We start from the raw sequence: 22,843 nt of genomic DNA, 5'->3' as shown, positions 1-22,843 counted from the left end.
CATAATATGTTCTTATAATTGTATTTCTTTGGTGTTGATTGTGATCTCTCCTCTTTCATTCATGATTTTATTTATTTGGGTCCTTTCTCTTTTCTTTTTGATAAGTCTGGCCAGGGGTTTATCAATCTTATTAATTCTTTCAAAGAACCAGCTCCTAGTTTCATTGATTTGTTCTAATCTATTTTATTGATTTCTGCTCTGATCTTTATGATTTCTCTTCTCCTACTGGGTATAGGCTTTCTTTGTTGTTCTTTCTCCAGCTTCTTTAGGTGTAGGGTTAGGTTGTGTATTTGAGACCTTTCTTGTTTCTTGAGAAAGGCTTGTATCGCTATATATTTTCCTCTCCTATGTTCCAAAGATTTTGAACCACTGTGTTTTCATTATCATTTGTTTCCATGAATTTTTTCAATTCTTCTTTAATTTCCTGGTTGACCCATTCATTCTTTAGAAGGATGCTGTTTAGTCTTCATGTATTTGGGTTCTTCCTGAATTTCCTCTTGTGATTGAGTTCTAGCTTCAGAGCATTGTGGTCTGAAAATATGCAGGCAATGATCCCAATCTTTTGATACCGGTTGAGACCTGATTTAGGACCCAGGATGTGATCTATCCTGGAGAATGTTCCATGTGCACTAGAGAGGAATGTGTATTCTGTTGTTTTGGGATGGAATGTTCTGTATATATCTGTGATGTCCATCTGGTCCATTGTGTCATTTAAGGCCTTTATTTCCTTGTTGAACTTTTGCTTGGATGATCTGTCCATTTCGGTGAGGGGAGTGTTAAAGTCCCCTACTATTATTGTATTATTGTTGATGTGTTTCTTTTATTTAGTTATTAACTGGTTTATATAATTGGCTGCTCCCATGTTAGGGGCGTAGATATTTAAAATTGTTAGCTCTTCTTGTTGGACAGATCCCTTAAGTATGATACAGTGTCGTTCCTCATCTCTTAGTATAGTCTTTGGCTTAAAATCTAATTAATCTGATATAAGGATTGCCACCCCAGCTTTCTTCTGATGTCCGTTAGCATGGTAAATTGTTTTCCACCTCCTCACTTTAAATCTGGAGGTGACTTTGGGTCTAAAATGAGTTTCTTGTAGACAGCATATTGATGGATTTTGGTTTTTTCATCCATTCTGATACCCTGTGTCTTTTGATTGGAGCATTTAGCCCATTTACATTCAGGGTAACTATTGAGAGATATGAATTTAGTGCCATTGTATTGCCTGTAAGGTGACTGTTACTGTATATTGTCTCTGTTCCTTTCTGTTCTACTACTTTTAGGGTCTCTCTTTGCTTAGAGGACCCCTTTCAATATTTCCTGTAGAGCTGGTTTGGTGTTTGCAAATTTTCAGTTTTTGTTTTTCCTGGAAGCTTTCTATCTCTCCTTCTATTTTCAATGACAGCCTAGCTGGATATAGTATTCTTGGCTGCATGTTTTTTTCGTTTAGTGCTCTGAATATATCATGCCAGTTCTTTCTGGCCTGCCAGGTCTCTGTGGATAAATATGCTGCCAATCTAATATTTTTACCACTGTATGTTACAGACCTCTGGTCCCAAGCTGCTTTCAGGATTTTCTCTTTGTCATTAAGACCTGTAAATTTTACTATTAGGTGACGAGGTGTGAACGTATTCTTATTGATTTTGAGGGGGGTTCTCTGCACCTCCTGGATTTTGATGCTTGTTCCCTTTGCCATATTAGGGAAATTCTCTACAATAATTCTCTCCAATATACCTTCTGCTCCCCTCTCTCTTCTTCTGGAATCCCAATTATTCTAATGTTGTTTCATCTTATGGTATCACTTATGTCTCGAATTCTCCCCTCGTGGTCCAATAGTTGTTAGTCTCTCTTTTGCTCAGCTTCTTTATTCTCTGTCATTTAGTCTTCTGTATCACTAATTCTCTCTTCTGCCTCATTTATCCTAGCAATAAGAGCCTCCATTTTTTATTGCATCTCATTAATAGCTTTTTTGATTTCAACTTGGTTAGATTTTAGTTCTTTTATTTCTCCAGAAAGGGCTTTTATTTCTCCGGACAGGGTTTCTCTAAAATCTTCCATGCCTTTTTCGAGCCCGGCTAGAACCTTGAGAATCATCATTCTGAACTCTAGATCTGACATATTACCAATGTCTGTATTGATTAGGTCCCTAGCCTTCGGTATTGCCTCTAGTTCTTTTTTTTGTGGTGAGTTTCTCCATCTTGTCGTTTTGTTCAGATAAGAATATATGAAGGAGCAAATAAAATACCAAAAGGGTGGCAAAGACCCTTTGTGTGTGCTTTAACCAAATCAGAAGACACCCCAAATCATGGCAGGGGGGAGAAAGGGGGTAAAAAGAAGTTCAGGGAAAAAAAAATTAAGAAAGAAAACAAATTAAAAAAATCTAAAAAAGAAAATATATAAATATATTAGACTGGTGACTAGAACAGGGTCACCCACTTAATTTTGAGAGTAAGATCTATATATTATTAATACATGAAAGACAAAGAGGTATTATCAAAGACCTTCAGAAAAAAGTTCAAGACAGAGAAAACAGAGTTCCTCAAACTTCTTCATCAAGAATACACTTTGGAAGCCTGGGTAGCTTAGTTGGTTGAGCGACTGTCTTCAGCTCAGGTCATGATCCTGGAGGGTTAGGATGGAGTCCTATGTTGGGAAAAAAAAAAAAAATCCCTGCTCAGTAGGGAGTCTGCTTCTCCCTCTGGCCCTCCCCCCTCATGCTCTCTCTCTCTTTTTCTCTCATTGTCTCTCTCAAATGAATAAATATAATCTTTTTAAAAAAATACACTTCAAGTGTTTCCTTAGTCATTTTCTCTCTTGCTTTTTACTGATGCCTAGCTCATAATCTATATAAATACCAAATTCTTTCCAGTCTGGTTTAAAACTAAAACAACAAAAAATACTTGTCCTTTCTTCTTTCCTTTGCTTCCTCACTCCCTGCATTTCTGCCTCCATCCTCCCCTTTCTCTTTTCAATCCAAAGCAGGTGAGTCTCTAACTCTACCAGTCCCCTATAGGAACTAAAGAAAGACCTTCCTTCCCAGTTGCAAATTTAATGGATTCTTCAGGACACATCTTCTCAGGACCTTGCTGAATATCTGACATTATTGCCTACAGGCCCCTGTAACTCTCTGCCTTTCTTGGCATTTGGCTGGTTTTCTGGCTGCCTTTCTAGACAACCCCTCTTAGACTCTGTGGTTCTTCTTTCCTCTATTGGTGAAGGAACAGAAAGCAAGCTGAGGACAAAGCAGAAGCTGACATCCCACAACCCCCCACCATGGGATATATGTGACATTCCTCAGGTACTCCTGGCTACCCTAAAGTTAAGGAAAGGAAAAACAAATAGTTAAACTTATAGAGATCACAATCCTGCAAGACAGGAGTCTCCCTCAGTTTACAAATGTCTTAGCAATCTACAGGAACAAAGCATTTCTATGAATAACCTTGCTTCCAGAAAGAAATGTAGACACAATTAAATGTCCTCATAATCTGCAGCCCCTTGACAGATACTTGAAGCAGACAGAATATAATGTTCTTCCAAGAAGATCCCAATTATCTTAAAGTTAATGCCTTACTGGAGGGGTAAACAACCTTAACTTGACCAAGGCAAGGCTTCTGGTATCCTGTAAGTCTTCTTCAGCCTATGAAAGTTCTTTAAGAAACTTCCCTTTTTCCTTACCTCCCCCAACCTCATAATATATAATCAGCCACCCCTCGCAACCCCAGTACAGCAGCTCTTTCTGCCCACAGGTCCTGTCCCCGAGCTTTAATAAACCACCATTTTGCGCCAAAGACGTCTCAAGAATTCTTTCTTGGTCGACTCTGGACCTCACACCACCGAACTTCACCTATATTCCAAAACCCCATCACTATTGGTCTGCTATTATTCCAACCCTTCTATTCCACTCAGAGATGAGATCCATTCTACTTAATTTAATAATCCTCCGTGTTCTACTCTGGGCACAGTCCCAGGTGCCCTTAATTCTCCAGAGCTCAACACTAAAACTTTCCTGGGGACTAAAGCAGACAACAACAACAACAAAAACCCAAACAAAAAACTCCCACAAAACTGTCACTATTTAAACCAACCCACTGCCCTCCCCTTAGAAATTCAACTTCCTCTGGGATCCCCAAATTGCCTCGTTAGTATCATTTATTTGGTTTCTCGGTATCTCCATATCCCTCTTCTTTCTCCTCCGGGGTTTGATCACACACAACAAAAGCCTTTGGTTGCTTTCCCTGCTTCCTCAGGGGCTTTCTGTCTGTGAGTACCCGTGCGGGCTGCTAAGCTGCTTCAGAATTCACTCTGGTCTCACGCATCAGGCCAATAAGGAATGACTTCTATCTTATTCTCTGCTGAGTTATAACAGAGCTTACAACCAGTCACAGGAAGTTCCTACTGTTTACAAATTTCCCTCAGCTCAGACAATTCTCGTGGACCTGTAGGATCATTGTTTTAAATCCCTGAAAAGAGAGATAATTAAAAAACAGCAATCCCCAAGAGACCATTCTGAACTAGAGACAATTATTTTCTGAATTTTCAAAAATTTGTTTATATAGGGAACTACATGTTTATTTCCTTGAACCCTAGAAGGAAGCTTGGTTATCAACTATTAAGCATGAAAAATGTCTCATATTTAAAATCTTTAAATTTCCTTTCTTTTCTTTTTTTTAAGATTTTATTTATTTGTTTGACAGACAGAGATCACAGGTAGGCAGAGAGAGAGAGAGGAGGAAGCAGGCTGCCTGCCAAGCAGAGAGCCTGATGCGGGGCTTGATCCCAGGACCTGGCATCATGACCTGAGCTGAAGGCAGAGGCTTTAACCCACTGAGCCACCCAGGCACCCCTAAATTTCCCTTCTGTTTTGAGATTTTTTTAAAGCTCAGCTATGTTTCTACATAAAAGTCACTGAGGTTGTATTAACTTTTCCCTTTTTCAGATTCTACTGACAAAGGTAAGTATCACTCCCCAGTTCATTATGCGGCAACAAACAAGAGCCTGAAGCTAAACTTCCCAGGAAACCAAAATGTACTTAAGGAAAGAATCAGATCACACCCCACTCCTTTCTCCAAAGTCTTCCTTTCATATCTTGCCCTAACAGATGTCACATTCCTCAAAAATCATCCCAAATCAACAGTGTCTACAATCCACATCTTGTACTTGATTATGTCATGCAATTTATAGTTCTAGACTTTTCAAGTACTTGCCATCTTCTCATTATTATAATTCTTCCTAATGGTATTGTATATTCCTCTTGTATGCATCAAACCTAAATAAAGTGTAATCCTTTGAGCTGCAATAGCACCTGATTGTACCCATGTCCCAGCTTACTCATTAATTCCTGTTTCAAATTTCCAGCATTTCCACTATCTTGAATTACTCTGAGTCGATCATATATATTATGAGCAGTAAGGGATCTGGGTAGGTCATGTGAATTTTAGACTGATCAGTTTCTATTCCACAAAAATCATGACCTCTAGACTCCATACCTTGCTATCTAAGAGAATGTGCTGTACCTAAAGGTCATTAATCCGTCATGAAACTTTTTAATTTAAATTAATTGACAAATCTTCATTAGAGGTTCAACGACAATCACAAACAATTTTTAAAAAGCTCCCAAAGGTTCACCAAAATTAATGTTTCTAAATACTCAGTTGAATTCCATAATAAAGCACTTTAAAGTCTGTTTGTTTGTTTAATTTATTTGACAGACACAGATCACAAGTAGGCAGAGAGGCAGGCAGAGAGAGAGGAGGAAGCAGGCTCCCTGATGAGGAGAGCTCCCAATGCGGGGTTCGATCCCAGGACCCTGGGATCAAAACCTGAGCCAAAGGCAGAGGCTTCAACCCACTGAGCCACCCAAGCGCCCCCAATAAAGCACTTTAAACAACTTCTAGTTTTTGGCAAAATGCTTTATCAAGTCTCTAGAGGAATAAAGTACTATATAAGTAAGATGATCATATACGTTATCACCCAAATAGAGACACTGAAAAATAAAAACACTGAATTAGTGAAAAGAAACACTATTAATAATAACACAAAGACAACAAGCAAAAATCAAGATTGTCTTAGGCCAACCAACACGTAAGATGCACTGAACATCAAACCGGGTCCTTATACTCAGGAATGTACCTAACACCTAGGGACGTTAATCCAAAAAGGCATCAGTGACTATGGGGTCAGAAAAGATAACTGGAAGAACTCTGCAAAGGTGAGAACGAAGATATAATTCTAGACTACAATGAAATCCAAACTCTATTATGAGGTATTAAAACATAGCCCCCAAATTCTTTGACATTCCTTATTGAGTGGTACCATCTATGTCTTCTACCCTTGACTCTGGTCTCTCGGAACACCGATCAATAAAGCAGGAGAAAGTGACACTGTCCCAGTTCTGGGCACAGGTCTTAAAATGTTGGCAGCTTCCACTTTCTGTATCTTGGAAGTGCTATTTAGGTCATCCACTCCTTACCGATCTTTTTGCCTGCTTGATCCGTCAGTTACTGACAAAGGTGCTGAAGTCTCTCACCACAAGAATGGGTTTGTCCATTTCTCCTTTCAGATCCACCAACTTTTGCCTCCCATAGTTTGACACTCTATTGTTAGGTGCACACACATTTAGAATTATTGTATCTTCTTGGGAAATTAATACCTATATCATTATGTGATATCCCCTCTTTATCCTGAAAGGCTTCTGCGTCTTCAAAAGAGTCTGCTTAGTCTGAATTTAATATAGCTACTCCAGCTGTCTTGTAAACAGCATTAGTATGGCATCTTTTCTCTCTATCAATTTACTTTTAACCCAAGTCTTTATAATTAAGGTAGGTTTCTTGTAAGCAACACAAGGTTGGATCTTGTCTTTCATCCACACTGACGATCTTTTTTACTTGGTGCATTTAGACCAACTATACCTTAAGTGATTTGGATGGAGGCATATTAATATCTATCCTGTTTGTTTTCTTTTTATTGTTTTACCCCTTTTTTGCTCCCTCTTTTTCTGCCTCCTCTGATTTTAATTGAGCATTTTATATGATTCTATTTTATCTTCTTAATGTAAGATTTATACTTTTTGCAATCTTTGTAGTGGATGTCCTAGAGTTTACACTGTACATTTCTAACTAATCTAAGTCTAGTTTCAAATAACACTGTATCAGCTCCTGGGTAGCAGAGTGCCTTCTAACAGTGTCTTCCATTGCAATTATCTACCCCTCATTGATGCCATAATCTCCAATACATTGTCACTGTTTTTGCTTTAAATAGGGCATTTCTAGTTCAACTAAGATGACAATAAAAGATTTTATTTTACTTTTCTTTATTCCTTCTCAAACACTCTTCTTTACAGAGATCCAAGTCTCCAACCTGTATCATTTTCATTTTGCTTAAAGTATTTCTAAAATTTCTCCCAAGTCTACTGCCAATGAATTCCCTCAGTTTTTCTTTGAGAAACTTTTTATTTCTCCTCCGCCTTTGAAAGATATTTATTGGCTATAGAATTCTAGGGTGGTGATTCTTAAAACTCTTCTCTTAAAGATTTCCCTCCAATCTCTTCTTACTTTTGTGGTTTCTGATGAGAAGTCTGATGAAATTCTTATTCTTTTTCCTCTGTAGGTAAAGTATTTTTTCCTCTAGCTCCATTTGGGTTTTCTCTTTGTCTTTGTTTCTCCACAGCTTTAATATGATATTCCTAGGTGTAGGAGTTTTTTATTTTTTGTTCTTCAGATTTGTTTAAACATAAACACATACTTGGTGTGTTCTGAGCCTCATGGATCTGTGGCTTGGTATCTGTAATAAATTTTGGAAAGTCTTCTGCATTTTTACTTCAAATACTTCTGTTTGATTCTTTCTTCTGCTGGTATTCCAATCATCCATATGTTACACTTTTTGATATTATCCCATAGTTCTCGGATGTTTTTATTTTTCTTCTTCTTCTTTGCATTTCAGTTGGGAAGGCTGTCTTTTACTGACCTGTATTCGAGTTCTCTGACCCCTTCTTCAGCTGTGCTGATGTCTACTAAGCACATCAAAAGCATGTTTCATTTCTGTTACAATGTTAATTCTCTTTTCTTTTGAATCTTTCTTAGATTCTTTCTTTTCTCATCTCTCTTTACATTACTCATCTTTTCTCACCTTTTGTCTACTTTTCCCATTTAGGCCCTTAATATATTAATCACAGTTATTTTAAATTCCCTCTCTGGCAACATCCAGACCAATCTGTCTTTTCAGGCTGTATTTTTCCAATCTTTTCGGATGCCTTGTAATTTTTTGTTGAAAGCCAAAGCTAAAGATTTATGTTAATCTGGCTGTGCTTACTGTTTGTTGTTCCTGCAGGTACCAGAGGCAGTACCAAATGATTCCAGTGTTTCTGTTTTTGTCTCCTCCTGACTCGAGGCTTCCATTATTAGTACTCTTCCTCAAAGAGGGTCTGTGTCTGGCTAATCTCTGAGCTATAATCTACTGTTATTACACTGGAGCCCCATGGGCATGATGGTAAAGTATAAGGGAGTGTGAACATTCCCAAAGCTTTTGAGTGAGTCTGAATTCATTTAGTGAGCCTGCATCGTGGGATTTGACCTTCACAAGCGTTTCTCCAGCAATACAGCCTTTTTCGCCCCTTCTCGACCCTCTACTTCCTTCCCTGATTGCAGTGTTCCCAATCTATTTCCTTAAGGCCCTGACCATTATTGAGTATGGTGTCTCCCACTTATGTGAGACAGAAAGGCTGGAGAGAGTCTGAGTGGGAAAAATTCCCTTCAGTCACCTGGGATAAGGCTCTAGAAAGACTTCTGCCCGCAGAACAGGCTTCTGTGATGGAAAACACTTAGGGTGTATTTTATGATGATTCTTCCTCTTCCCCTGCCAGAGCCCCAAGGGGATCTTTCCATGATCTTCACTGTGAGAACCCCAAGGGGTTCCTGGAGGCAAAACCCAAGAAAGTGTGGGGGCCTATGACTGTGGTCCCCAAGAGTACACATTCTCACGCTAGACCACCGCCCATCTCCAGCAACTCATAAAAATTACCATTTAAGTATCCTCCCCAGTTTATGGCTCTAGCAGCTTGTGCTCCCGGTGAGAGGATTTAGGCTAGTTCTATCTGGATAGGTCTGTGACTCTCCAGAATTTAGTACAGTGGTTTGTCCTGTGGCCTCCATTCTCTGATGAAGTGAACCGAGCCTCAAGTGAAGTGAAGTGAACCATGTTCAGTTCGCCTAGCCTCTTCTCTTTGAAAGGACAGGAGCATCAGCTTCCAAGCTTTTTGCGTATTGGAAATGAAGCCATTAGTTTCACTTCCTATGTTTCAGGATGCTCACTCAGAGAACCCCAACACCATGCTATAAGAAAGCCCAAGCCCTGGGAAGAGCCAGCACCAACGTGCCAGCCATGGAAGCCATGTGGGCAGTGGATCCCTCAGATTTCAGTCAAGCTGCACAAAATGATACCACATGGAGAAGAAACAAACTTTTCCCGCCCTTCTCCAATTGCAGATTCGTGAGCAAAAAAATGATAGCTACTGCTTTAAGTCTTTAAGTTTTAAAGTGGTTCATTTTGTAGTAATATATAAGCAGAACATTCCTAACATGATCCTCAAGGCTTGAAGATTTCTCAAAATCCAATTCATACCAATCTCCCCTGAACACACCCCATGTCACCCAGGGCTCTCTGAGTCTGTAGAACATGCCAAGCCCTCCTTGGGGTCTGGCCTGAAGCACTGTTGTCCCCAAACTTTCCTTGGTTGGTCACATCTCCTTTGGCTCTAAGAGTAAGTGTATCCTCGGGGCACCTGGGTGGCTCAGTGGGTTAAAGAGTAAGTGTATTCTCCTCAGCAAGACTGCCACTGTCCATCCATCTAAGGTGGGCTTATTACCCATCACCCCTCTCATGCAAATATATATAGCCCACTACTCCCTATCTTCTTTCTCACAACTCTCTTTTCTTTTATGCAATTTAAATTACAGATGTGTCTGCTGGCTTTACTTGGTTTTCTCTCCCCCACTAGATGATAGGCTCCATGAAAAGAATAACTTAGTTTTGCTTACCATGATGTATCAATCACCTGGCCCGGTACACAGAACATACTAGGGTCTTGGTAAATATCTCTAAAGGAAGGAGCTCTTTTAACTAGACATGACAAAAGAAAGAGAAAAAGAAAAAGAGCAAGAGCAAGAGCAAGAGAGAGGAAGGAAAGAAGGAAGGGAGGAAGGAAGGAAGGAAAAATGGCAACTGCCCAGGAGTGCCTGGGTGGCTCTGTTAATTAAGCATCTGCCTTCAACTCAGGTCATGATCCCAGGGTCCTGGGATTGAGCCCCGCATCAGGCTCCGTGCTCCAGTGGGGAGTCTGCTTCTCCCTCTGCCATTCCTCCCTGCTCATACATGTGCACTCGTGCACACTCTCTCTCTCTACGCAAAAATAAATAAATAAAATCTTTAAAAAAGAAAATGTGAACTGCCTCTATGCATTCCTTGTTTAGATCAGGGCTTCCCGACCTTGGCACTTTTGACATTTTGAGCCAAATAATTCTTTGGTATGAGAGACTGTCCTACCATTTGTAGGATGTTTCACAGCATCTCTGGCCTCTAGATGCCAGTAAGACCACCACCACTCTCCCTAGGTTGTGAAAGACAAAAAATTATTTCCAGATATCATCAAATGTCTCCTGAGAAGCAACGTCGAGAACCAGTTGAGAACCACTGGTTTAGAACAAAAAGATGCTACTTCCCCAGCATCCTGGTTGGAACTAAAAGAATCACAATAATAATGAAGCAACTCAGGAATGTGGGTACGCTTTAAACTGAAACCAATCTTGTCATAATATCCTTCCCCTTGTCCTCCTCAAAAACCATTTAAAGTGAACTACGGGAGAGAGATTCAAGAAGACCTGACATTACGGTAATTGGAAATTCTACCCTAACTCTTCCAAAAAATTCCTCCACTAACCAAAAAAATGCCTCCATTTTCACCAGCTGGGCATATCTGATATATGACCACAATTCTGAAGACAGCAAATATCACAGATTCTTTTGAGGGTGTCCTAATCCAATGATCAAAGTGCTCTGATAATAAAAAGGGCGAACAGAGGCCGATACATTTAAACACTGTCTAATCGGAGAGTTATTTCTGTACAGTTTAGTCTAATAATTGAAATCATGCTTCTTGCCTAAACAATATCCTCATTGTCGCTTTTGTCAAAAAGATTAGGCATTGTTTGTTTATCTGCTGCAAGCTAAATGAAACCAGCTGTACGAATGAACCAGACTCCAATGCCTTGCATTCTTCCCCTAAAGGAAGTCAGGGCTGATTCTGCAATCTGAATAGACTTTTGGGTTTTTTTAATTGGCAGATTTGGTGGGTGGGCCATTATCCTCCTTGGCCTAGGTAAGGATAAGAATTCTGCTTTTTCAACTTTCACCTAGACAGAAGGAACACCCGATCTGAAAATTACAAGGCGGAAACTCGTTTACTCCGTTAGCTTTTTCTTTCTAATCCAATTTCTCTTGTTGGACATTGTAATGCTGTATTTTGTGCATTAAATTACAAAGCTAACACTGGTAGCATTATCATACTACGATGCCATTTTCATACCCTGTGATTAATAGCACGGATACAGGCTTGATCTTTAATGAGGGTGGTGATAATAAGCTTTGGCCTGTGGACCCAAAGTCTAAAAGAAAACCAGAGCAGACCTAATGAGAAACAGAGACTGGGCCTCAGGAGCCTCCTGCAGCGGAGCTCATAAAACGTAATCAGATTTGCCTCTTTTGTGGCAGGCAACCTCTCAGGACGCTGGAGAGTGGCATGACAGCCCAGGTGTCAACACTTAAGATCGAAACTTCAGAGACCCAGGAGTCCAGTGTTTTCCATGTGGGCATTTCTGATTTTTAGAATTCTTCAAACTCCTCCTGATAGTGTTTCAATGGAGTCGACCTTCAGGGCAAGCAGTAAGAGGCACTTCTTTAATCTCCCATATTCTGAAAAGGTGGTTAACTGCCGCAGCCTTTCTCCTCGCTGCTGCTTGTTTTAATTAACAGCATTTCTTCCCCCTATTTCTCCTGGGGCTTTGAAGAGCTCTTTGAAATGTGTTTAGTAGAGTTCAGTCTTGGTTTGGCATAGTCTCTCAATTTATGAGGTCATTTAATTCAAGCTCAATTATTCAGCACAAATTGGCAGAATGAAATGCTAAAAGAAGATTGGCACTTTCAATCACATAAATCTCATGTTACATAAAGTGAGCAAATTTGTCCATTGTTCTTATTGACCTCTGAGATAACAATTTACGGCTGGCACAAACCAGCTTGGGCAGGCTTCTCTGTTGAGCAGGCTCCCGCAGGAGTAACCCTTTGGCACCGTCCCCTCAACATAAACTGAAGATAAGCAGAAAAAAAGGACCAGAAATCAGGACCATCTGTGGGATGACTTAGTCTAAATAAGTCGAATACTCTAATTCCAGAGATGGAAAAAGGGCAGGTTTTTCCTTCTCTAAATGACACAAAGTGTAAATGATCACAAGCAAGCCTCTGCAGCCTCACAGACCCCCTAAGTAAGTAGGAAGGAAAGAAGAGGATTCTGTTCCAGCCAAGAGGAAAGATTCCTAACTTCTCAGCACTCATGGCAGGGTGCACAACGGGTGGGGGGCGGGGAACCTTCAGACATCTAGGTGAGACCTGGGTGTGCTCTGCCTGTAGATCTCCGAGTACACTGAGCCACACATGGTCCCACCGCATCTCCAGTCTGAGGAGGCTGGCTGTGGTCAGAGCTCTTATCTACGACAGCCAGGCCCTCATGGATGCTCACACACAAAGAACCCACCCACCCTGCCAAACAACATTGCTTAAAACCAATTCCACTTTAACACTTAGATGTAATACTTTTTGTTTAATCAAAATCTGCACAATAATCCATATGAATCAGTTTGCTTTTCACTTAAGGCTCCCAGTCTTTAACAAGTTTAGTGGAGAGTCTGATAACAGAGGGTGAAAATATATTTGTTTGGGGACCATAGCCCAAAAGAAAACTGTCCCAAGGATTTCTGTGAATACATACAGTGATGAGGGAGGCTTGATTTAAAAGCCCTAGCTCGGGCGCCTGGGTGGCTCAGTGGGTTAAGCCGCTGCCTTCGGCTCAGGTCATGATCTCAGGTTCCTGGAATCGAGTCCAGCATCAGGCTCTCTGCTCGGCAGGGAGCCTGCTTCCTCCTCTCTCTCTGCCTGCCTCTCCGTCTACTTGTGATCTCTCTCTCTCAAATAAATAAATAAAATCTTTAAAAAAATAAAAAAAATAAAAGCCCTAGCTCTGTGTCCTGGCAAATGGCAAGATTTCATTCTTTTTTATGCAAAATAAGTCAGTCAGAGAAAGACAAATACCAAATGATTTCACTCGTATGTGGAATTTACAAAACAAATGAGCAAAGAGGAAAAAGTAAGCGAGAGAGATAGAGACAGAGAAATCAAGAAATACACTCTTAACTTAGAGAACTGATGGTGACCAGACGGGAGGTGGGGGGTGGACTGGTGAAATAGGTGATGGGGACACAGGAGGGCACTTGTCATAATGAGCACTGCGTGATGTGTGGAAGTGCCGAATGACTATACTGTACACCAGAAATGAACACACCACTGTATGTTAACTAACTGGAATTTAAATAAAAACTTTTTTAAAAATTAAAAAAAATAAAAGCACATGAGGTTATGAATTTGATCAGTCACCCCTGGAGAGAACATATTTAAAATACTTTAGTCAATATCATCCTCTCTTTCTTCCCTTTGAAAACCCCACATCATTTGACCTGGCCCTTTTTTACTGGATTCTAGCTCATATCACAACATTCTAATTTATGTTAAGTTATTTAGGCATATGGACCATCTCCCTCCAAGACTGTGAAGTCTCTTGAGGTCAGAATCTGCATGTGATTCACCTCTTCTTCACCTACAGTATAAAAAGGGCATCAAAACAACACAATAAACATTCATCATTAGTTGAATAAGCTCCAAAAAAATGTTAACAAGTCTTAATGTATAAAAGTCCCTGGGAAAATCCCTGAAAGGTAAAAAGATGATTTTGAGGTACTAAATTAAAGACATTCATAAATGCTATCTATTTTTAAATGCAAAGTATTATACAATGCATAATTTTTTTAAAATCTTATATTAAATGCTACAGGGATTTAAAAGAGAGAACATAATCAGGAAACCAAGCCAGGGTAGAGATTCACAGTCAGAGTAATGATAAACTGTCTCCCTTCCCCCAAACAAAAACACACACAAAAAGTAAGCACAAAGTATGCTGAAAAACACTGGTTTAAAAAAAAAAAAAAATCTACTCAAATATGAAAATGTGGGAAATCCAAAGCTTTTATTTAAAAAACTAAAAAGTTTGTCTGTGAGTTCTGTATGTTGACAAGTTTGCAGCACCAACCATACTCTTTAGAACCAAGCTCCTTTTTTTTTTTTTTAAGATTTTATTTATTTATTTATTGGGGAGAGAAAGAGTGAGCACACAAGCAGGGGGATAGGCAGAGGGAGAAGGAGAAGCAGACACCCTGCTAAGCAGGGAGCCTGATGCCCAGACTTGATACCAGGTCCCTGGGACCATGGCCTGAGCCATCCAGGCACCCCTAGAACCAAAGCTCTTTACCAAGGCGGCTACACAGTATAGAGATCTCAGTCAACTTCTTCCCAATCTATGTGTCCTGCAAAAATAAAATAGTCAAGGGAATTCAAGGCAATAAAAAGCCTCTCTATTCCTTCTAAAGTTTCTAAACTGTAGCTACCAGCAATTACACCTGAATTAACAAGTACGCAAACCCTGGGGGAGGGAGGGATCTGCTTTGCTTGTATTATTTAAAGAACCATGAAATAAAAGATGACTCAAGATACACCATAAATAGTAAAAGAAGAACACTGTCATGAATGCAGTGCCCAATTACTGAGGTCTGAAATGTGTGTTAGAGATTCAATTATATCCTCCAAAAAAGATAAACTGAAGTTTTCATCTCTAAAACCTCAGAATATGACACAGGTTCTTGAGAAATAGGGCCTTTAGCAGAGATAACTGAGTTAAAATGAAGTCATGCAAGTGGGCCCTGATCCAGTATGACTAGTGTCCTTCTGAAAAGGGGATATTTGGATACAGACACACACAGGGAGACACCCGTGAAGAGGAAGGTGGAGTCTGAGGTGCTGCGTCTACAAGCCAGCAATGCCGGAGACTGCCAGCTCACCGCAGAGGCTAGGAGAGAAGCAGGGAACAGATTCTCTCCCCTACAGAATCAACCATCAGAAGGACAGAACTCTGCCAACACCTCGCTCTTAGACTTCCAGCTTCCAGAACTACGAGAAGATAAATTTCTATTGTTTAAGCCACCCAGTCTTCGGTCCTTGGTTTCGGCAGCCCTAGCGAACTAACACAGTGAGGTTGTGGCAAAATCCCAACTTGACCCGTGTAATTCAAGGTGTAGTTATAAAGCACTCACAAACTAGAAATCAGTGAGATCTCTGCAAATACCAGGCACCTCTACTACAAGATAATGATAGCTGCTCTTGGAGAAGATGCTAAAGATAACGTTTAAAGATGGAGCTGGGGTACCGACACGTATGGGAGGGGGATGAGGAGTCCTAGAATGGGGGCGGGGGGGGCACAACATTTCGGCTGGTTATTTAAATTACAGCACTTCAGGGACACATCAAACCAACTCATCTCTCCAGCGTCACTAGATGGCACGTAACTGCTGGGCTCTGGCCTGACCTTGCCACCCTAAAGCAAGCAAGCACAGGCAACCTGTCCTCTCTTAAAGCAGGTGAGTGGTCAGCGGCTTTCATCTCCAACCGGAGGAAATTAAATGCTACATGTGACCAGCGGGCTTGAAGCTGCTTGAGAAATGCTAACAAGATATATTCAGGCCTACTGGAGTGAAGAGTATTAACTGTGCAGAACTGTCCTTCTCAAAGATTGCAGCTACTTAAAAGACAGCCATTTATTCGAGCATAATAAATGGAGGATTTTTCAACTATCTCCAAGATTTTGACATAAATCACAAAGTTCAACATTTGATAGAGTTATTAACTTACATTTGGATATCAGCTGAGACCATCTTTTTTGGGAAGACACTTCAAAGTCATTGTTGTGTTTCCTTATAATGAAATAATATGTTTGCTTCTGTTTGATTCATGATTGCAACAAGCCAGAGCATATGTGCAAACCATCTGGAATATTCAACAAGGACCAAAGCTTTCCAAGGAAGGCCTTATACTGTGCAAGCAGTATTGTATAGTGGTTAGGAAAAGAATGGCTGCAAACCAGAGAGACATGAGCCAAAAACAAGCTTTTGCCCCCAACCGTGTGGACTTGGACAAGTGGCAAAAACTCCAAGCACCAGGATTCCTAGTGAAATGGAGGTGATAATTATAGGAACTATCTTTACAGGGCAACATGAGAAGTGGTGAGACAACAGATACACCATACATTATACAAAATAATTGATTAATCCAGTGTAGTGATCCTTATGTTATAAACATTAATTGCACAAGTAATTTTTATATACTAGAGAAATAACTTTTTTTTTTTTCTTCAGGGAAGAATATAAAGTTTCACACACAACCTCTATTAAAATTTGCTCAGCAATTTTCTATAATGCTCAGACCCTTGAGTTAAGTCATTAACAGCCCCTTTTTTTTTTAATTCCCCATCATGTTTCTTTTGCATTCAAATTTTTTTTTTAAAGATTTTATTTTTATTTATTTGACAGGCAGAGATAGTAGGGGAAGCAGGCTCTCTGCCAAGCAGAGAGCCCGATGCGGGGCTCCATCCCAGGACCCTGGGATCATGACCTGAGCTGAAGGCAGAGGCTTAACCCACTGAGCCACCCAGGAGCCCCGCATTCAAATTTTTTTAAAGACTTTTTTGGTAAATATTCAAAATCTCAAAATTAGTATTACTATTTGTTACTTATATTATTCCTGAATCCTTACTTACATATCTTCCTTTGTCAGAAATATTTCTGAATCTTCTTAAAAAAATAAGTAAGGTATAAGACTATATTCCAGAAAAGCCAAAGATTACCTAAATGGTCAAAATTTCCAATTATGTGTTTAGAATGTTCCTTCAGAGAATTTTCCACTACACGTTTCTATGTAATTAATTAGGTTAGAATTTCCTATCTTCCATAATGACTTAAAAGAGAGACCAAAAAAACAGGGATGGTTCAGAAAATTAATTTTCAACATTATTTGGTAATGCTATTACGGTAAGGCAAGGTTTCTATCTCCTACAGTTATTTGAGAAACAGCATTATATTTCTGCGTGCCACTGAATACAGTAACTCCGCATTCTTTAATCAATAAGAGAGAGGGAGGAGGCCGATCAGAAACACAGAGGTAAGCTTTTCAAGAATCCAAACCTGTGCCCGATCACAGGATAGCATGGGGCGGGGGTGGTGATGACAACAGGAGGGAAGGTTGTTTCTCCATGTGAAAATATATGTAGTATAATGTCAGAATACTCGGATAAGAAAAAAGAAAAAAATCTGCATTTTTTTTTAATTTAGTGATTTCTTCAGATGGAGTAAAAGCTCAATTTAAAAAAACACAAGAATGGCCAATATATTTGACTTTGTCAAATCAGTACTCTTATTCTTAAGCAAGCACTAAACCTCCAGAAGAAATTAATCATATCATTCACCCGGAAACGAATTCTCATTTGAGGGTTCTAGCCTCAGTGTTGGGGGAGAAGGGTGGGGGTAGGACAGAAAAGATAAATTGGACAAGTCTGCAAAATTGTTTGCTAGCAGGGAAAACCAATTCTGCGATTTTTACACTTCTTAAAACAACAACAAAAACTGAGAAGGAAAAATCTACTGTATATTAAAGGAGAATTATTTAAATAAATATTGTTAATTGCTAATAACCCATATTAAAAGAGCAGGTACATTTTCAATGTGAAATATTAAAAACCAAATGAACTTACTTGCTTTTCCCTTTGTATACTGTAGCATAAGATCCTTCCCCTAGCTTTTCCAGTTTTTCATATGAGTCAGCTTTTCCAAATTTGGGACTTGTTGGCTAAAAATGGAGCAGAGGGTAAACAAAACAGATTGTATCAAACTAATCAACAATAAATAGGCCAATTTTGCTAAAAATGTATAGATTCTGTCACTTTTTAAAATAACTTTTCTCTTTTTTTTTTTAAGATTTTATTTATTTATTTGACAAAATGAAAGAGTTCACGAATAGGCAGAGAGGCAGGCAGAGAGAGAGAGAGAGAGGGGAAGCAGGCTCCCCGCCGAGCAGAGAGCCCAATGCAGGGCTCAATCCCAGGAACCTGAGATCATGACCTAAGCCAAAGGCAGAAGCTTAACCCACTGAGCCACCCAGGTGCCCCATAACTTTTTTCTGATGTAAGAATAATTTATTCTAAAAAACAACATAATAACTATTCAGGATACAAAACAGAAAATGCAAATAAACACAATATAGAAAGTTTACATTTACCCATGATCTATCTGTCCATCAAGAAAGAACCACCATTAATATTTTGGTATCTCTTCTTCCAGTGCTATCTATATGCTGATGGCTGCTTTTTTACATAAATGGGATTACACTAAACACACTGATTTTAACCTGCTTCTCCTCCCCCCCACTCAACATATAGTGAGTATTTTCCATGTTATTATATAATCTTCTAAATTAGGGGCTGGCAGCACCAAACTACCACCTATTCATCCCACAAACTTAGAAAAGTTTCTACTTTTCTTTTTTAAAGGGGGCAGTCAAAAGAAGAATAAAATTTCTAGCATGAAAAGACTATATATGAAAATCAAATTTTAGTGTCCACGAAGTTCATTAGAATACAGTCATGCATGTTCATTTCTATATTGCCTTATGACTTGAAAGCTACAACAGAGTCACAACTGCAGCAGAGATGACACGGCCAACAAAACTGAAAATGTTTACTCTCTGACCCCTGTTATAAATCATGACCGTGTGATATTCAGCCAGATAAAGGTACTCCTCCAACACCTCTTCACAATAATGCAAACAAATAATCAACAATGTATCACTCAGATATTACTCAGTAACACAAAAGGAACTGTCTTACATATAAACCACCCTTGAAGGTTTAGCTGCAGCAAAATAACTGTTCCTGAAGACATGGTACGCCCCATCAAGACAATAAAAGTGCTAAACGTGAGTAGTCTCATCCCTCCTGCTGTCCCCAGCTCCTGCCTCAACTTTGACCAGACAGCAAGAAATGGGGAGTGCTATGCTCCATGGGGCAAGTTATCTATTATTTTCATGTCGCTATAAAAAGGTAATATCAAAACATATCAGAAAATGATAATTATATGAGGAATTAAAAGCATCTTAAAGGATCATCCAATCTCAGTTATAAATGCATAAATAATTGATAAAAAGTTGCTGGTGATTGTAATACTGCATAATTAATGAATTCTAGAAGCTCAGGAAAAGAACCTCTTGCAGAAAGTTTATAGCACACTATCCTTGAGCATGTGCTCTTATACCACTTAAAAAAACCTAACATCCTGGGAATGGATCTGACTCCCATCATTTATAAAGACACCATGTGGCAAGTGGAACACACGCTTCTTACCTCCTTCCCACCCAAAATGCCGCAGTGACTGAGAAGATAGTTTTCAAAAACAATAAACCAGAAACAGGAATGGGAAACAAGAAAGCGTGTCAATACTTGATCAGAAATTTTGAGAAATTCTGAAAGACAGACAATAAACCGGAATCAAAACTTCAGAGAAAAGAGTGGGGTGACCTAATGCCCCAACCTGGAGAAGAAGAGTACCACAAAGAAAAGAAGCAGGAGTCTCCAGGTAAATGTGAAATTAATCAGCACAGCTGAGCACGGGGTGTCCCAAGCAAAGTGCAGGGAGATCTGCACAGAGGAGACAACTGAGAGGATGAGTATTCAGGGCAGAGGGGCAGAGCAAGGACGGAAATAGCCACTGCCTAGAAAAAGGATGAGTATCCCCCACTCCCAAGCTGTAATACCTGCTCTCTCAAACGATCACTACAGATGATTTACAGAAAACCAAATAAGCTGACAGCAATTCTAAAATACAAAAATGAGTATATAATCAAAAATTACTAATCATTTCAGGAAAATCAATACCTGGGGAAAAAGGCATACTACTTAATGGGCAGGTAAACCAAAACCTGGGTAAGAGAGTTGACATTGCAAAGAATAACTGAATACAAACACCCGGTATGTTCAGAGACACTACAACATTTAAGAAGAAACACTTAGAAATCTAGAGATTAAATATTTAATCAATGAAATAAAATATTCAATGGGCAGTGAATAAAAGAATAGACATTCATTAAAAAGTGATAAGCTCAATGTTTGAAGAGAATTCTCCTAGAGAACTTTAGGGAGAGGTTGCATCTAAATAGAAAAAATATCCAATCGGTAAAATATTCTCACAGACAACAATGACTGCAAAAAGACAGTTAAGCAACATTTTCAAAATAAATAGTGGAAATGACTCTGAATCACTAAAACTATACTCAAAATAGTCCTGTCGGTGGGATGGAAAAGCTGCAATGTTGCCATCTACAGAAAAAAAATCTGGATATAAAATTCTGTATTCTCTCGATATGAGATGTAGTTGGAGTGATAGGCGAAGTGCAAAAAGGCAAGGAACACCAGGAAAAAAGAAGCAACGGCAGGCTGAGATGTTTTCCATTGATCAGGACAGACTGCAGAAGCTGAGTAACTCCAAATGCATATGTTTTACTATGTTTCTTAACTCTTCAAAGGTCGTCACAAATAATATGAATTGGATACACAAATCCCAGACAAATTAGGGAGAAAGGAATAGAAGGACACCATGTCATGAGGAGAGGGATGAAATAAAAAGTGAAAGGTCAGAGGAAGGGGGTGCTCAAGAAGAAAACACGTTAAGTAAAAGTTCATAAAATAAGAACTTAAGTTTAACCATATTGATTGTGTAAAACATAGCATCAATTGGATTGATTATAATAAAAATAAATGATCAAATTTCCTTTATTAATAGAAATTTCTCAGATTGCAAAAACAAAGAAAGTCTAGCAATATGCTATTAAGAAGAGGTAAAATTAAAATGAGTAAATCTGAAAATACAGCAAAAATGTAATTTTATAAAATGCAGTATCGCAATATTGATGGACAAGATAAAATTCATAAACAACAAATAGATTAAATTAGTAATATCATAAAAATGAACATTAATAGCCACAAAGAAATTTAATACTCACAAACTAGTATGAATCAATTAGCATAGTTTTGAAATGTACAAAATAATTGCTGGTAGCAGTAAGATAAGAAATTGTCAAATTCATGGTGATAATGGGCAACAAACATACATCACTCAGACATCAACAAAGCAGGCAGACAAGTAATAAGTAAGGGATTTATGAACCTGAATATGAGAATTACCATTTTAATCTAATATACATATTAATACATATTCTTTTCAAGCACATATTTAACATCCACCAAAAAAATGACCACATTCAATATCCAAAATTGCAGAAACATCTTGTTACTTTTCCTGAACACAATGCAATGAAATTTGCAATTAAGAACAAAAGGAAAACTTAAACAGTTTAGCTGTGTGAGTGAAAAAGAAAATGAAAATTGAAAATTCATAAATAAATATGTGGCACAGAAGCCGTGACATTTTAAGACCCAGGGATACAGCCGAATCAATACACACAAGAAAATATAAACACATATGCACATACTAGAAGAGAAGAAAGGCTGAAAGTAGTATAAATTAGACATACTAAGAAGAGATTAATAAAGACAGTGGACCACATATTCTCTTCTTCATAAAACTTGTAAGGTACAAACCATGTGTTGAGTTGAATCAAGTAAAACTTAATGGAAAATTACATTCAACATCTCCTGACTAGTCCTGTGTGGGTTATGTTCTCATGCATTTTTCATCACCGGGAAACAGCTTGCGAATGTCACACTTTACCATCACCCTCCTGAGCCCAAGTTTTAAATAGAAATTTTAAAACCTATATTAAACTTCAGTATAAAATGATCTTCAATGGGGAAAATATTGTGTTCACAGTTCCACTCTAAATTATTTAAAATTAGAATGAGAAGTCTATGTTTGCTTTTGTGCTCCTTTAAGAATAAATCTAATCTAAGTTCAAGAAAGAAGCAGCAGCAGAAAATTACCTCTTTACTCCTATTAGGAGATAAACTGCTAATGCGTATTTATAGCAAGTACAAGACACAGTCACACAACACTAGTAAAAGAATAGGAAGCCAATATTTTCTTTTCCTGAAAAGGCACAAATAATTTTCTAAAATATTTCACTCTTCATAAACTGCCTTATGTATTTGAGTTGATGTAATCGTTTGAAGATACAGACCACACTATATGTTCTATGTGAAGAAATAGAATTGAGAAAATCAGAAAAACAAGGAGAATATGCTTTTAAAAAAAACACACCCCATTTATGCACAAGAAATTCAAGTAAAAGAAGATGCAAAGAGTGCAAAGTATTCTATTTATCTAATTAAGTGTATTTGGATGCATTAACTACCATGGTCCATATACACCCTATTAATACATGATGGCAGAAAATTAATACTTTGCCACATCTGACGCTAAGGCAATCAATGTTATTCTTCCTGTGAAACCAATATGTATACATTGTGGGAATACACTGTCATCTACAGATCAATCATGCTAGCTTCACAGCTCCATACACATATAACGTCTCTCTAAAAAATTTTATCTACAAAAGAATGGGCCTATGGAATAGGGCATAACTTTAAGATAGTCTGAGCTTTAGGATTAGAGTCTTGTAAAGTCAGTTCCCTATTTTAAAT

General features: G+C 38.7%; 1 protein-coding gene across 4 annotated transcripts in view; it reads right to left on the bottom strand.

Moving 5' to 3' along the window:
- The window catches only part of CDK14 (cyclin dependent kinase 14), a 592,901-nt gene that overhangs the window by 421,011 nt on the left and 149,047 nt on the right, over nucleotides 1-22,843 (bottom strand). For all 4 annotated transcript variants that reach the window (XM_047694487.1, XM_047694483.1, XM_047694484.1 and 1 more), the window contains one exon: nucleotides 17,948-18,042. In XM_047694487.1, coding sequence (XP_047550443.1) covers nucleotides 17,948-18,042 — 95 coding nt within the window. The remainder of the gene's footprint in view (nucleotides 1-17,947; nucleotides 18,043-22,843) is intronic.

The sequence above is a fragment of the Lutra lutra genome, chromosome 11 (genome assembly GCF_902655055.1).
Source record: "Lutra lutra chromosome 11, mLutLut1.2, whole genome shotgun sequence".
Classification (NCBI taxonomy): Eukaryota; Metazoa; Chordata; class Mammalia; order Carnivora; family Mustelidae; genus Lutra; species Lutra lutra.
The sequence above is the reverse complement of the archived record's forward strand: the minus strand, read 5'-3'. Positions and strand labels throughout refer to the sequence as shown.